Source organism: Typha latifolia, chromosome 12, assembly GCF_019914945.1.
Source record: "Typha latifolia isolate L0001 chromosome 12, TyphaL0001v2, whole genome shotgun sequence".
Taxonomy (NCBI): Eukaryota; Viridiplantae; Streptophyta; class Magnoliopsida; order Poales; family Typhaceae; genus Typha; species Typha latifolia.
Window position 1 is genome coordinate 8,587,869 of NC_133097.1, and position 14,800 is coordinate 8,602,668.

The window sequence follows — 14,800 nt, forward strand, 5'->3', positions numbered from 1 at the left end:
ATTCTGACTTATTTGAGTGGATTGCTTGATTCGCATCAGTGGTCTGAGTTATTGTAGACTATTTGCTCGTTTTTTATTTCATAATTATTAGCAAATGCATTCTCTTGATACATATATAATATATATGATGTTAGTACTTGCCAGAAGAACTCTTCGACTTGCTTACATCTGTTCTCTATTTTTTTGGCAGCGACTTAAGAATGAACTCGTCGACGTCTTATGTGGCACGTAACAAATACTGCCGATTTCTCGTAAATCCGTGTCTTCGCTTAAGACGATGCCGACTTCTTTAGGGCTTCTTAGTCCGCATATTTACTCCTCTCCTCTGGGTCGCTCCGCTCTCCGGTTCTCCTTATACGAAGTGAGAGGTAGAGAGATGTGCTGCTCCCGGATTTGCTATGCCCCCTCGATGCTCATATCTCGATCAATTTCTTACTGTAGTGTGCGGCTTCGAACCCAAAATTCTATCTTGATTGCTGAATCCGAAAAAATGAGTCCTTCTGGGCGTCACTATCTTGATGTTTCTTCCACCTTACCCTCTCGGGTAGTTCTCTCTCTCTCTCTCTCTCTCGCGCGCGCGCGCATTTTGATGCCAAAGCTAGATTTTTGGGCTAAGTATCGCATTGCTATTTTGTTGATTTGTTGATAATGTAGTTAAAGTTCGATTGCTTAGACTCTTCTTGTTCTCTGAACCCTAGTAATGTTGTAAATTAGAAGCACCCATAATTTATTATCCCATCTTGCTTTTATCCTATCTTTGATATCCTCTTCGATGGCGTCGTTTTGGTTGAAATCTATCTAGACCACCAAAATACAACATTTTCTCTAACTTTTGCCCAATTTTGCTTTACTGTTACTCTGTTATGTAGCCTAATTTTTTTTTTCCTTCTAAATATTTAGATATCATTACTTTCTCCATAAGTTATGTTCTATATTTTGGTAAATGGAATAGTACACTTAAATATATCCACATATATAATATCCTGCTCTTTGCTCGTATCTGCAGAGGTATATCATGTGCATCCCACTTGTGCAGACTCCCCTTTTACTCCTCAATGCAATAGAACGTAAATTTTTCCCTATGCACTGCAGTCGGCGATCCATAGTGATGTCAGGTTCTGTTGATGAAGGAGAGGTTACTAAGGCCCTAGATCTTTTACTATCTACAGAGAAAGAGAAGAAAGTTTCAGATAAGGAGATTTGCAGTGCTTATATTGAAAAACTCTGTGGATCAGGAAACCTGTCAGATGCCGTTCACTTGTTGAGGTACATGCATGACAGGCAGATCCATCTCAGTTTGAATATCTATAATGTCCTTTTGAACTCAGCAGGTGAAGCAAATAATTTCAGTCTTTTCTGCAAGATCTTCAAATATTTGCTGCTTTCTAGATTTCCTCCTGATTTAACTTCTTATATTAATGTTGCAAAGGCTTTCCAGAAGGTGGATGACTCGGAACTGATACTCAAGTTTATCAGGGTAATATTGGAAATAACTAATGATAGAGATCCCACAGTCATGAACAGGATCATTCTCCTTATCGCTAAGTCTGGACAAATTGATAAAAGCATGATGATATTTGAGGAACTGAAGAATAGTCGTACCAAAGTAGACGTGGTCACATTTAACACAATTTTAGGAATATTGGGAAAGGCAGGTCGAGTGAATCAAATGCTGTCTGAATTTGAGGTAATGAAAGAATGCGGTCATGCACCTGATATTGTTACATACAACACAGTGATTAATAGTTTTCGGAGGCTGGGGAAGTTAGATCTTTGCAAAGCTATTGCAACAGAAATGTTTGAAAGAGGAATTAATCTGGATTTGAGAACCTATACCGCACTAATTGATGGTTTTGGACGGGCAGGCCATATTGAAGATGCGCTCAATATGTTCGGTGAGATGAAAAAGTCTCAACAACCCTCCATATATGTTTATCGTGCTTTAATCAGTGATCTAAAAAAGGCTGGGAAATTTGAGTTAGCATTGAAGTTCTCTGAAGAGATGAACTCAAATACTTCAAAACTTCTTGGTCCTGAAGACTTCAAGACGAAATCAAAGGTAGAAATAGCATGAAGCAAGCTTGGTGTGGAACTTGTAAAAGTCATCAATTTCTAGTTGCTCATATTCTAGCTTGTCGTTACATTTGATCTGCTACATACTTTTGAGCTTCAGAGGGCAACACGAAAAGAGCACAGTTCAGATAGTATTTCTCTGTTCTCAGAGGATATTGATCAAGATTTCTTTTTTTCGAGACACAAGATAACAGAAAGAAGATGGTTCTGATGATAGTCTTCCTTGACCTGTTACCAATAAAATATTCTGGACATCTAATGAGAAATCTAGCTAATTGAGAAGTGAGAACACCTAGTTATAATGTACAGTGAGGTGAACATTTATGCACAGACAGTACTGAACTGGATGGGAGCTGTTGTTCGATCTTTCGTATTAGTTGTAAAATCTGCTGTATTAGTTGTACATCTGCTTCTAGGCATGGATTAGCACTGTTTTAGTGGAGCAACCTCAGATATAATTCTTGGCAGAAAAAAATTCATGAGGCAACAGTGTAATCCGTCTTCCCGTCTACTGCATTTCTGGCTTCCCTTTAGAAGATTGCAGCACACTACCCTAAAATGGTGTGGGTGTGAAAGTTGGGTCTTGCACATCTGTTTGATATGATTGGAACTCCCAATCTAGATAATGTACTTGGTGATAATTATAATATGCAGTTGCATGAGCTCGTATCCTCTCTATTCATATTCATTCAGTTCGGAAATAAAATATTAGTGCAAAAAAGTGTATGTGCATATAATTGTTTAACTCGTACCCATATTTGTATTAAGCATGCTAACAAGTTTTTAAAATCATCCTTGTACGCTCTCAGGAAAGAGACATCTGAAAAGGCATTGCATCCGCGGTAACTATTGACTGTTGTAATTTGAGTAAATACTATAGGGAATTTAATCCCAATCAAATATACCTAGATTAATCCATATGAGCAAAGAGGAGATAATGAAGTCAGTTTTAATCACACTAAGTACACAACCTTTCCGCTGTTTCCCCATGAGCATTTAACTATTTAGCAGATTGATAACGATAAGTTGTACGCTTTTCGATCCAGTCATACAAAAAAATCATCTGACAAATAAGCTAGCAATGCAACCGAAAAGATGAAGACAAATTCTGGCCTGCATAATTAATTTCTTTTAAGAGAAATGAAAACCTAAATAGCATCCTAATTATACCGGTATTCGGACACTGAGATTTAAACCTGTCGTACAACAGGAGCCCTTCTAATCAATCCCATTTGTAAATCTTATCAATATCCTTGTGACAAATGCTCAATTCGGTTTTCAAGATGACAAATTAACATCAGAAATGGAGCTTTGAATTTATTTTTGGAACCCCTGTAATATGAATCAAATATTAGCACGTATAGAATCAGCTTATAACGAAGAATTACATAATTTGCTGAACAGAATTTACAAAAAGGTGCACGCAGAACTTCTGAAAAAGTGTTTAGTGACCAAAAGAGAGGTGTGGTCCAAGTACGAGATAAGTCTTCAGCATATGATGATATGCAATTAAATTAAGAAGTACGATATTTGTGATCATATATATATATATATATATATGTATGCAAATCAAATTATTTGTGATATACCCATCAGCCATGCCGTTTAAAAAATCAAAATTTCAGTCCTCATGAAACAATGAGGATTAGATATGTACTGCTAAACAGATGCTGGGACAAGCAAATAAAATGTCGCCCTCATTTGTTCGGCTTCTATACTAACTCTTGGGACAGAAAAGTTGAGCAGAGGAGTCTCTACTCAGCATATCATGATATGAGCTTCATCTGTCTCAGCTCACTGCATAGACCGTCAATCATGTTTAATATCCCATGGTTCAAAAACCAAGAATTGACCATAGAAGCCTACTTGGTCGCAAGACTAATTGATGAGCAGTAGCACTTCAGGTATTCAGATTGAGGTCACTATTTAGACCATATAAGGAGAACTCTCAAAGCATGAACCTTCTTATACAAATAATACCTGTAAAGAACATAGATAAATATAATTTGTCATTGATGGACTAATGAAGTTTCATTGGGAAATTCAATGTCTAATGAATAAGCTAATTAGTCAAAGATAAAACAAAGCATTTAAATGCAGGATCTTAGCAAGTACAGTAATTACCAACATAGTGACTTTCAAAAGAGCAAGGCCAAGTAAAGGACGATCCATCCAGCCATGGAGAAAACTGCAAAAATGTGTACCCAAAATAATATAGCAGCTGATTCCTTTCCACAGCCTCTTAAATTGGCAACCGCACCTGCAAGGCGTAGATGATGTCTTATATTTCAACTCTATCGACAACTTATTGCAGGATTTAAAAAACTAGCTTGCAAGGTTATCCCTCCCATTACACCATTGACTTGATGAATGCCCTTGCTGATCCAGGTAGCACTAGAACAGGTAAAATATTTTGGTGCTCTGTTCTCTTTTCAAATTGTAAAAACTACAAAGTTTCTCTTGAAAATGTATATTTTATTTTATAACAAGGGGAATGACTTGTTTATTATACCAGAAAGAACAGAAGTAGGCATTGTATGCTGGAGCAGCAGGACAAACTTAAACATTTTGTCACCCTTAGGAAGAAATCCAAGTTTATCAGCTAAAGTGACAATGCCGAGTCCTGCAGGAGGAACCAAGACCAATCGCCCAACTATTATAGCAGCAGTTGTTCGGAATCCAAGCCTTGCACTTCCTGCACCAGGACCTGAAAAATTAAAGCAAATCCAACCATTACTATTGATGCAGTAAATACCAACCAAACCAGAAATGTATCGAACATCCATTAGTTGACATATTATATCAAGCTATAAATGCTCTCCATTCCAGTAGTCCTACAGGACATATTGCTGTTTAATGAACAGAATTTTGACACCATAAGTATCTAGACAAGAAGTTTTCAAGCAGTGATCAAAGAGAAGTAGCTCTCTAGAATACTTTTCATACTGATGATAGTAATATGATTGATTATTATGTTGTCAAGATTCTAAGAACTTGACAAGTACATTAATGAAACAAGAACGGAAGGGTGTCAAGACTGATTGATGGACATTAAAAGTTTAGTACACAAAAGCATTTAATTTAGGGCAAACTGTTTGCAAGAGCGCACCTTTATATGCAATATAATGGGCTAAAATATAAAATTTTGATGATCCTATTTTACGATTTACCATATTTATTATTTAAATCAAATTTACAGTTGAATGTTCCAATCACAGTTAGTTTGGTCAAAAACATTTAACTGTTGTTGGTCTGTAAAAAGAAACAACTCAACAAGAGAATAACCGCTTGACAATGTCTTCGAGCAGATAAACCTGCCCAAACTGGTATGTTGCTCAACATTCTGTATCATCAAACATGGATAGTCTTGTAGCCATCCAACAATATTTTCCTTTTAATTAAATGGGTAGCAGACTAAAAATATTCTTTTCTCTAAGTGAAACAAATCTACGGTAACAATAATGATGCCACTTATACTTACCACCAACTTTAGAACTATACGTCATTTCTAGAATTCTTTCATGATACCAAGTTTTTTGTGTCATTTTTTCCAATGAATGCACATAATAGACCGGTAAACAATTCCCTATGCCACTAGCAATACAATTTGGATCCACTCTTAACATGTATAAATATTTGCATGCTCAGAATTATACCATTGATTTATTAATGAAACCCAGGCTCTTTGCTCAGATATTTTAGTGAAGCCAAACATATTAAAGTTTTCAACTGAACTATGAGAAATGCACGTAAAACAGTAATAATAATTTTTATAATTTTGGAATTAAAAACTTAAAAACTTACCATCAACAAGATTACCACCCAACGCAAGCAAAATGCATGGAATCATGGCTTCCCTGGTAATATGATAATAGCATTAGAAAATAAAAAACCTGTGATTTTAAATTCAGTTATTCATCAAATACCAATCAAGAACTGCATATCTATTATGTGACATTTCTATAGCTCCATACTATTGCAAACCATACTTGAAACAGGTCAATTACAACGATGCAAATTAGAGTTCAGAAATGACAGAGAAAAGAGTATTAGACAGTGCTTAAGAAAATGCAACATTTGTGTATGTGCTACTACATCAGATTTATCAAGTTCAAAACAGAAGAAATTTGATGAATGCAAGAAAATAGAAAGGATAAGTCAACTTGAGTATATAAAAAGTTAATGGCCTTACTAGTGGCTATTTAGTACCTGTGCTACAATAGCCTACGTACATGTAAATTAGACAGGATTATAGATGCATAATTATGGATTTGTTTCAGGCGCTGTGTATTAGCTTCGTATAGGTGCGTCCATGCATTTCATTCAACATATTCCGAAGTTTGCAATTGACTTTAATGATATACATTTGGATCTATGTACAAAGTCATCCAATTGCACTTGCTATGCACGTCAGTCAAATCTGCAACTACACATACCCGAGAATAAGGCAGCTGTCTGTGAAAAAGAAGAATGGAGCGTCGTCTGTAAGTATCATGTTCTTCAAGAATGGTACAATTCCGATAACAATTGCCAAAATCTGTTGCAAGCAATTGATAAGCAATAATCAAAATAACAACATCAAAGATTAATCACAGGAAATCATAATAGCAAGTCCATAACACCGACTCCTGAAAATTCATGTGTAACAGTTTGTTACACATGAATCAAATAAAAAATTTCATATTAAGAACATCCATACGAACAGATAGGTGGTTATCTTTCTAAAGACTGACAGTGCAAGGAAAGTTTAAAATATCTATCTTAAAAACGACACCCTGTTGTCTTCCCTCATTATTTCTTTCAACTTGTTTGACATAAGCAAAAAAAAAGTACTAGACAGGATTTCTTCTAGAGGTTTTTCACAGGCAAACTATTAAGGGAATAAAACAACCAAATCATTTCTGGGATATAGTATTTACTGAAGCAATTATTGGAGGTTGCAAAATCTGTTTAATTTTCAACTTCCGAAGGAGATGTTGTAGCCAGTCGATCATCTGCATCAAGAAAGAAACTTAATATTAGATCCCTCCTTTACTACCTCTCACCTAGTTTCAAGAAGTTCAGAATTTGCTTCAAAGGACACATTAACTATCACAAGCATACATTGCAAAAGGCTGAATAAAAAATCACAGATATGCTTGGAACTAGGCTTGTACAGCTCCTTCATTTCTACATGTTATCTTATGTTAATAAGTGGGACCAGGTGCTTTCAATATATCTTACTTTAACTCTCCGTGAAGATAGTGGACCAACTGTTTGGACCTCTTCCAGAGTTAGCAAGGGCACTTTCTCAGGCACATCATTATCAATGGGAGCCTTGGATGGAAGTTTCCCTTGCTCAGGCATTGCGTTGTCAAGAGGAGTCCTAGTTGGAAGTTTATCATCTTCACTGCTATCAAATGTTTCTCCTGGTGGTGGGGCAAGCATCTGAAACACATACGTGTATAAAATAATTGCACCAACCTGCCATAACACAATTTTGTTATTAAAACACTGGAACATACAATTAAATAATTACATTATACATTATGCTTCCAAAATTTCCAATTATCATAATTATTTTAAGGGTTTCAACATATTTTCACTCATTCTTATGCCTCAAGTTGCTAGCCAATTTCATATATAGTCGGAAAAGAAGAGAAAACATGCAATGTCTACAAAGTAAGAGTACCAGGAGACCAGGACACATACCCATTGACCAAATGATATATATGCATTTCCATCTTGACTACATTTATCAGAGTCGCCAAATGGATTGGATTCATCACGACATAATGCTGCAATAAGGACAAGAGGTATATTTCCAATGTTCCCTGCATTCAGTATTGAAAAATCACATCTTTAAGAAGTGCCTGGTTTAGCAAATATTCCAAATAACCCAGCAGAAAACAGAATACACTGTTATGCATCACAATAGAATTACCAATTTTCTATGTTTATGTGAAGAAGCATCTATTACAGGTGAATTATTGTCACACTTAAGGAAAAAGAGTCTGGAGGTTCATTCTATTGGGAGATCACGAATTAAGAGGGCACACTCTCTCTATCAAATGCAAATGTCATCGTCAGCGCAGGCACCGACAAGACAATGAGGCGAGTGGGATCTGCTTTCTTCTCAATGCGAGTGGCTGCACTGTTCTTATAGAGAGAGATGCTTTCGTGGCAAGCAATCACTAGGTCCAAGTATAACGAAAAATGGAGCACCCAAACAAGCCGATACTAATGCTTTCTAGTTAAATAATTTAACTGAAGAACTAGCTGCTCATGGAGGCTCACAGTCAATTAACTGTACAGCTCTATGCATCTGACCATTACAAACATGAAATGACGAAATTTAGTTGTCCTGTTATCATTGGCTACTTGAATAGTTGAATGGAAGAGAGAATGGAAGTTTAGTTGTCCTGCTCTGTACTTAATGGAGTCTTCCCTCCCAATAATCTGAGTTCAATATTTGTAAGGAAGGTTTTTCTTTTCTTTTTCCTAAGATGCAACAAGCAACCACCTTGCTTCCGCAAGCAGCTCCACCAACTATGCATCTAGGTGTTACAGGGAAAGCAACCCTTCAAGTTTCTGCATAGCAGGCAACTGATTGGCAGCTTGTTGCCAGTGTTGCAAAAAAATCATTATCCAAAACACCAGGGACGTGGATCATTTTCTCAAGAAAAAAATAGATGGACCACTTTCAGATTTTATCAAGACAATCGTAAGATTTGATGGGTATCAAAAATAAGGAGATTCATCTAAATATTGGAGGATCTATCAAATTATATAGATTGAACACCATGGATCTACCTGTATATAAATTGATTGTCTTCTATTATGTCAGGGCTTATTTTGATATCTATGTGCATGTATATGTGCACTTATCGATACTAGGAAGTTTTCTGAGATGCATCTAAAAGAGGCACAAAGCCAAAGTAATGTACAAATCAAATTTGCACGACACACTCCTAGAGAGAATGAAGGATGGACATAATCTTTTCACAGTCAAATGTTTATAGCCAAAGCATTTTCTGACTGAACGCAATCAAATAATGTACTGGAATGTAATCACTTATCTTTTAACACAATTAGCACCCTCTAGTTCACTCTTTCATTCAAATTGCGCCCTTTTGTTCAAGCTATTGTTGAAAATCAGGGCCTCCTATACTGACTGACAAGAGGAATACATACATATACATCCCAGATGATTTGATCTAAAGCATCTATAACATTAACAGAATCAGCCAAGCCTTGCAAAGTTAGAAAAATAGGTGCCATGTCCCAAAGGTTATCACAAATCAGAGGTGCAAGGAAAGCAAAATATATATATTGATAAACCCCCATGCTATACTTGTTGCTTCCAAGATTTGGATGTAGAATATAGTAGAAGCTATACTGTCGCACTAATTAGAACCTTCACTAAGCCTTGCAATATATTCGAACTACTGTTTATATAAAATAACAATTCATAAAAAAGAAACTAGCATGCAAGGCCTCTTACAATATGGTCTCAATTTTATAACTTGTGCCTTTTGACACTCTAATACTCTATTTAAATACTGAGCAATTATCAACTTACATATTTGAAAGAATAGCATTTCATTGTGAGAAATATTCAATACAATAGTGAAATGCAAAGGTACTCCTAGTTCTTAAATTTCAATATTAAGCACTTGAGTGACCCAAATTATTAGCTTTGTTAGCACAGTAAGACAGAAAAGAAGCAAGCTACTACTTTCGTAGAGGGAGAATAAATACTTTGCCTTTTTGAAAGAAAATGGCTTACCAATTCCTATATGGATAATGGTGAACTTGAAATATGGGTAAGGGGGTCGAACAATAGTTGCAACTATAAAGCCAATCAAGGAGCCAGATAATGTTGCCATAATAATATTGACTGGAATGTACCACCTAGAAAAATAAAACACTTTAGTTATATCAGAAAAAAAATGATAACTTATGGGTAGCTGCTAGACTTGCAGAGTATCATTGCTAAGAGGAAAGATATAAGTGGACCAAAACGACAAAAGATAGAATCAGACGACAAAGAGTATAAAGGAAAAATGATAACTTATAAAGGGCATATTGTCATTATATGTACACTACAATATAGTTACTGAAAACAACACTCATAGCAAGAAAAATTAAGCAAGAAGAATATGAACTGTCACTTGAATAATCGTATGTAAAAGAATATTTGCATGTTTCTGTAAACCTCATTCCTATAACCTCATTTGAATTAGCATCTGTGACTCTCTGAGGCATGACCAGGCAAAATTTTAGTGACTTGAAACTTAAAAGAGCATCAATATCTAACCTGGAGAATTAGTCTTAGAGATACAAAGCAATATGTGAGGTATGACCAGGCAAAATTTTAGAAAATTTTAGTGACTTGAAACTTGAAAGAGCATCAATAACTAACCTGAATAATTAGTCTTAGAGATACAAAGCCAAATCATGCTAGTGTTTTTACTACTTTAGAGCTATGAAACACAAATACTTCGTTTATCCCTCGATACCGGTACCTAATACAGCCCCATACATATCGGATATGGCTAGAGGACTATCCAAATTAAAATGATTAATTTTAATTTTCTGTTACATTTATTGATCATCCAATCTCTCATTTTTTTTGTTAACAGATGATATAAAACATATATATTTAATATGCATATACAATCTTCCAATCCTTCATAATATTTTAAGCTTTATTTATTTAATAATAAATTAAACATATAATTTGAAAGTCATTTAAAGATCCAAATTAATTGTAAATGAATAGTTGAATTAGGTTTCAATGTTTCACTAACATTTTGAGTTTCATACTTTCATATCAGTTCTGTTCTAAAATTTTAAGTATATAGATACTAAATTTATAGCTTTCTTTCCTTTTATGTTATCATTTCTAGGATGTTATCATTTTTACCATATATTATATTAGTAGACAATAGATTAAAAATATACTATTTATTTATTTAATTATTACCACATTTATGTTGTATCCATATCTTGATTTTAATAATTTGCCGTTATGTATCTATATCGTTGTATCTCTGTATCCGGTAACCCGTATTCATATCCGTGCTTCATAGCTTTAGCCTCAATTAACATGGGGTATCATTCTTGATAAGATGATCATAGTACCAAGCATTACCAATTCAATGCTAACTCAAATAGAATGAGGAATTGATTGTAGAAGTCATCCTATGTGATGGGCACCCATATTCAGAAATATTAATTCGATAATCTTTGAGGTTACTAGTTATGACAATATATGGAAAGATGTGTAGATGATGGTGATGAAATCATATGTCATGTCATGCTTATAAATCAACATGAAAAAGGGAGTATTTTTAAGGTAAAAGCATTAAATACTATCTCAACATATGCAAAACACATCTGCATATTTGTTGAGAATATGTATGCATTATACAATATTGATCTATTAAATTAGTGATCTTTACTCTAAAAACTTCTGTAACCAAATTATGGAAGTAGTAAATTTACTTGATTTTAATAGACCAATTTTCCTCAAAAAATTGACAAAGGCAACATCAAAAATTCTAATTGCTTAATAGTTACTTAAATAGAGAAATATGGAAAAAAAAAAAGAGAGCCAAGAAGCATTCTTACCACTCTAGCAATTTTTGAAAACTAATTGCTCTTCCAAGTTGCGAAAATATCAGACAAGGGAGAAGGAGAGAAAAGACTAGCTGTGAGACATTCAATTGGAGGGGATTAGCAGCAATTATAGTAACAGAGGATGTGTAAACTGTAAAAAACCAGAACCAAGCAATAAAATTACCCCATCATTTTCAAATTTCCAATTTCTCTAGGCAACAGCGTACTAAGCATGAATAATGAAATCAGATTTTAGATCATAATTTTTTCGATTCAAAACCACCAAAAATATTTTATTTCCTTTGCATAAACAAACTATATGAGCTCAGGTTTTCTATTTAATACCAAGTCCTTGTGAACAAAATACAGGCAACATATTGACTTGTGAGTCAACAAGCTGCCAGTTTAGTATGTTTTTTTGAGGGAAAGTTTAGTATGTGAATAGATTCTGTTGACAAGTGATTAATTGTTCAAATGGTATCCTGTTTTTAGAAGGAACATCAAGAATTGTACAAACTATGTTGGCTGTCATTTGGTAATAAAAAGTTCTTTACTGTCAGTAAGTTGAAAGCTGATGTAAGTTAAATGTTGCTTTCTCACACACACACAAAATGTGCACACATATCCAACAAACAGAATTAGATAAACTTTATGATCTGCCAAGCCAACAGCAAGTAGTTAGCTCTCATAAGATATTTAATGAATGGATGCATCCAGTACCACAAGCTAACTCGTCATACCATTTAGAAGAAAGAACTTTGATTTGCCTTTGTTTTCATTTTTAACAGTCTTAAAAGACAAGAACTTACCCCATTCAGAAGCTTCCGGCCATTAGCAGGAAGGATATTAACATACTTGGAGGCCATGAGAAACCCCATAAAGCACATAGTGAAGACTTTTGCGATTGGTAGAATAGCATATTTCAGTGTGGCGAAGACAGATTCCCCTCCCTGAGCCTCTAGAATTACCGATAACAGAGACCTCTCCATTACCCTTTCTTCTGGATACCAGACCGAGATCTATCTCCGTCTCTAGCACAAACTGATGCATAAAGATTCAACAATTATAACTGTTAAATGGCAAGAAACCTATTGCAATAATCGTCATATTTCTACCAGAAAGCAGAAGAAGATAGAATCCTCTTTTGAGCCCGGAAATTTAGCGAGAAATAAAATAGACGTACAAGAAAATTATCAAATTAAGTTGTCATACATCCAAACAAAAACAAGGAAAAAAAAAGTGAACGTAGAAATTCCGAACGAATTCTGAGACTGCCAAATGAAATTCTAATAACATGTAGAAGAAAAAAAAAAGTCAAATCCATCGCATCCACCGTACTCGAAAGAGACACTGGAATACTCGAACGAAAATCTCAACCACCATCCTCCACTTGAAACCATCAATACCACCATGCAATCGAACAAGATATATCCAAGAGCAAAACCCAACCCTAGACATCAAAAACCTTCGAAAAAAATCTTCAACGTCAGAGCCTTAACTCACCAAAACCACTAGATCTCTTCACGGAATCCCTCTCCGACCTCGAAATCCACGAAGAGAAGCTCAAAACTGATCGCAGTTCTTGCTCTCTCTCTCTCTCACTATCCCAAATCTCGATTCTAACCCTGGAACAAATCCGGGGAACAAGGTATGAGATTCGCGATCTCTCTCGCTTCCCGGTGAATCCTCTCAATTCTCAACTGCCAAGCGCGTACTCGAATCGCCGAGATGTGTCCAGATATAAGACGCCGGTGTCCAGTATACGGTAGCCCCTGTTTCTTTCGATAATTACTATAGCACCACTCCGTACGCTCGTTTGGCTACCAAGGCCCGGTACGTGGCACGAGTGTGGGACCACCGGTCACGCCTCTCTTTTCCGTGGCTAGTTGACGTCTTTGCCCTTTCTATCTTTCTATGGCGAGGAGAAAAAAACAAACATACCACCGTCCGTCAAACGTAGGGGTAGATTTGTCTGGCTGCGTGCAAAAGTTTCGAGTAGGTTGATATCGTACGTCTCTCTTTTAAACGTTCCACTCCTTCGGGTTAAACTAGAGTTGGTTTGGCAGCACTCAGATTATTAGATACACTTAACGCTTCGATCATAATTTATATTTACTTTTCAGATAAATTTCTTCGCAAGAAAGTGTATATATGTTTGTCTTACACATTAAATAAAGAGTAATACTATGTTTACAATTTTTTTTATATGGTATTGTCTATTAGTTATCATTACGGTTAAATAAATAATAAATTAAGCACTTGTTCTTTTTTTCTCTCACACTTTAAGGAGGAGCTAATAAGAGTATGTGTGATATATGATCGAAAATTTTCAAATATAGGTGATTAATACATTGGCACGAATCCATCCTATGTGAGTCCGCTTGCACTAAATTTAAACTAATATATATATATATATATATACACTCATGTATGACTCAGGAGGTCACAAGTTTAAATCAACGTCTAAATAATTAGTTGTAAGTATTGGTGGCTTAGCTTGACTGTTCGACTCAACTTAGTTTGATGGTTTAGTAACATATTAATTTAGATGAGTAACTCGATGATGTGGCCGCTAAGAGCATGACTCAACGGCACAACAATTTGAAGTTGTAATTGCATAGTTATATCTATTAGCTGAAAAGTTTAGCGAAGGTTAAATGTCTGTCTAACTGTGAAGAATGTAGTTATTTGTTCAAGATATTTCTAATATTCAAGCTATTGAATTATAAAAAAAAAATATTACACCTTGAGATTGAAGGAATTATATTTTTGTAACATAATTAATATATGGTAGCATTTTTCATATTTTGAGGTAATCATATGGTTATACGTTGTTTACCTATCTCTCTCAATAAACATATATAAAATAAGGAACGGAGATATTATTTGCAGAATATTCTATAAGAGCAAACATATTTTTGTTTGACCAGCATAAATATTTTTATTTTGCAACATGCTGCGAAAAGTATCAGGTCAGAGCATGAATTTAGTATATTTTTTTTTCATGATAAATATTATATAAAATTAAGTTCCACCTATTATTCTAATATAAATATATATTAAATGCTGTGAGTTGCTTTATTGGACCATTTAAACAAAATCAAATCGAGGATTAAATTTTAAA

General features: G+C 34.9%; 2 protein-coding genes across 3 annotated transcripts; one reads left to right on the forward strand and one right to left on the reverse strand.

Moving 5' to 3' along the window:
- Nucleotides 1-152: 152 nt before the first annotated feature.
- Nucleotides 153-2,742, forward strand: LOC140798582 (uncharacterized). The gene is made up of 2 exons (XM_073152473.1): nucleotides 153-544; nucleotides 1,007-2,742. The coding sequence occupies exons 1-2, from the start codon at nucleotides 278-280 to the stop codon at nucleotides 2,072-2,074; spliced, it is 1,335 nt and encodes a 444-aa protein (XP_073008574.1). The 5' UTR covers nucleotides 153-277; the 3' UTR covers nucleotides 2,075-2,742.
- Nucleotides 2,743-3,169: 427 nt separating this feature from the next.
- LOC140799310 (protein PIN-LIKES 6-like) lies at nucleotides 3,170-13,389 on the reverse strand. Of its 2 annotated transcripts, none has more exons than XM_073153584.1 (12): nucleotides 13,180-13,389; nucleotides 12,486-12,717; nucleotides 11,689-11,768; nucleotides 9,842-9,966; nucleotides 7,765-7,886; nucleotides 7,297-7,536; nucleotides 6,993-7,067; nucleotides 6,510-6,610; nucleotides 5,878-5,930; nucleotides 4,586-4,780; nucleotides 4,198-4,333; nucleotides 3,170-3,405 (listed from the first exon to the last, which is right to left on the reverse strand). In XM_073153584.1, the coding sequence occupies exons 2-11, from the start codon at nucleotides 12,663-12,665 to the stop codon at nucleotides 4,212-4,214; spliced, it is 1,293 nt and encodes a 430-aa protein (XP_073009685.1). In that variant the 5' UTR covers nucleotides 12,666-12,717; nucleotides 13,180-13,389; the 3' UTR covers nucleotides 3,170-3,405; nucleotides 4,198-4,211. The 2 variants fall into 2 exon arrangements, with proteins under 2 accessions (XP_073009685.1, XP_073009684.1); XM_073153583.1 differs by lacking the exon at nucleotides 3,170-3,405 and adding an exon at nucleotides 3,603-4,053.
- Nucleotides 13,390-14,800: the final 1,411 nt, after the last annotated feature.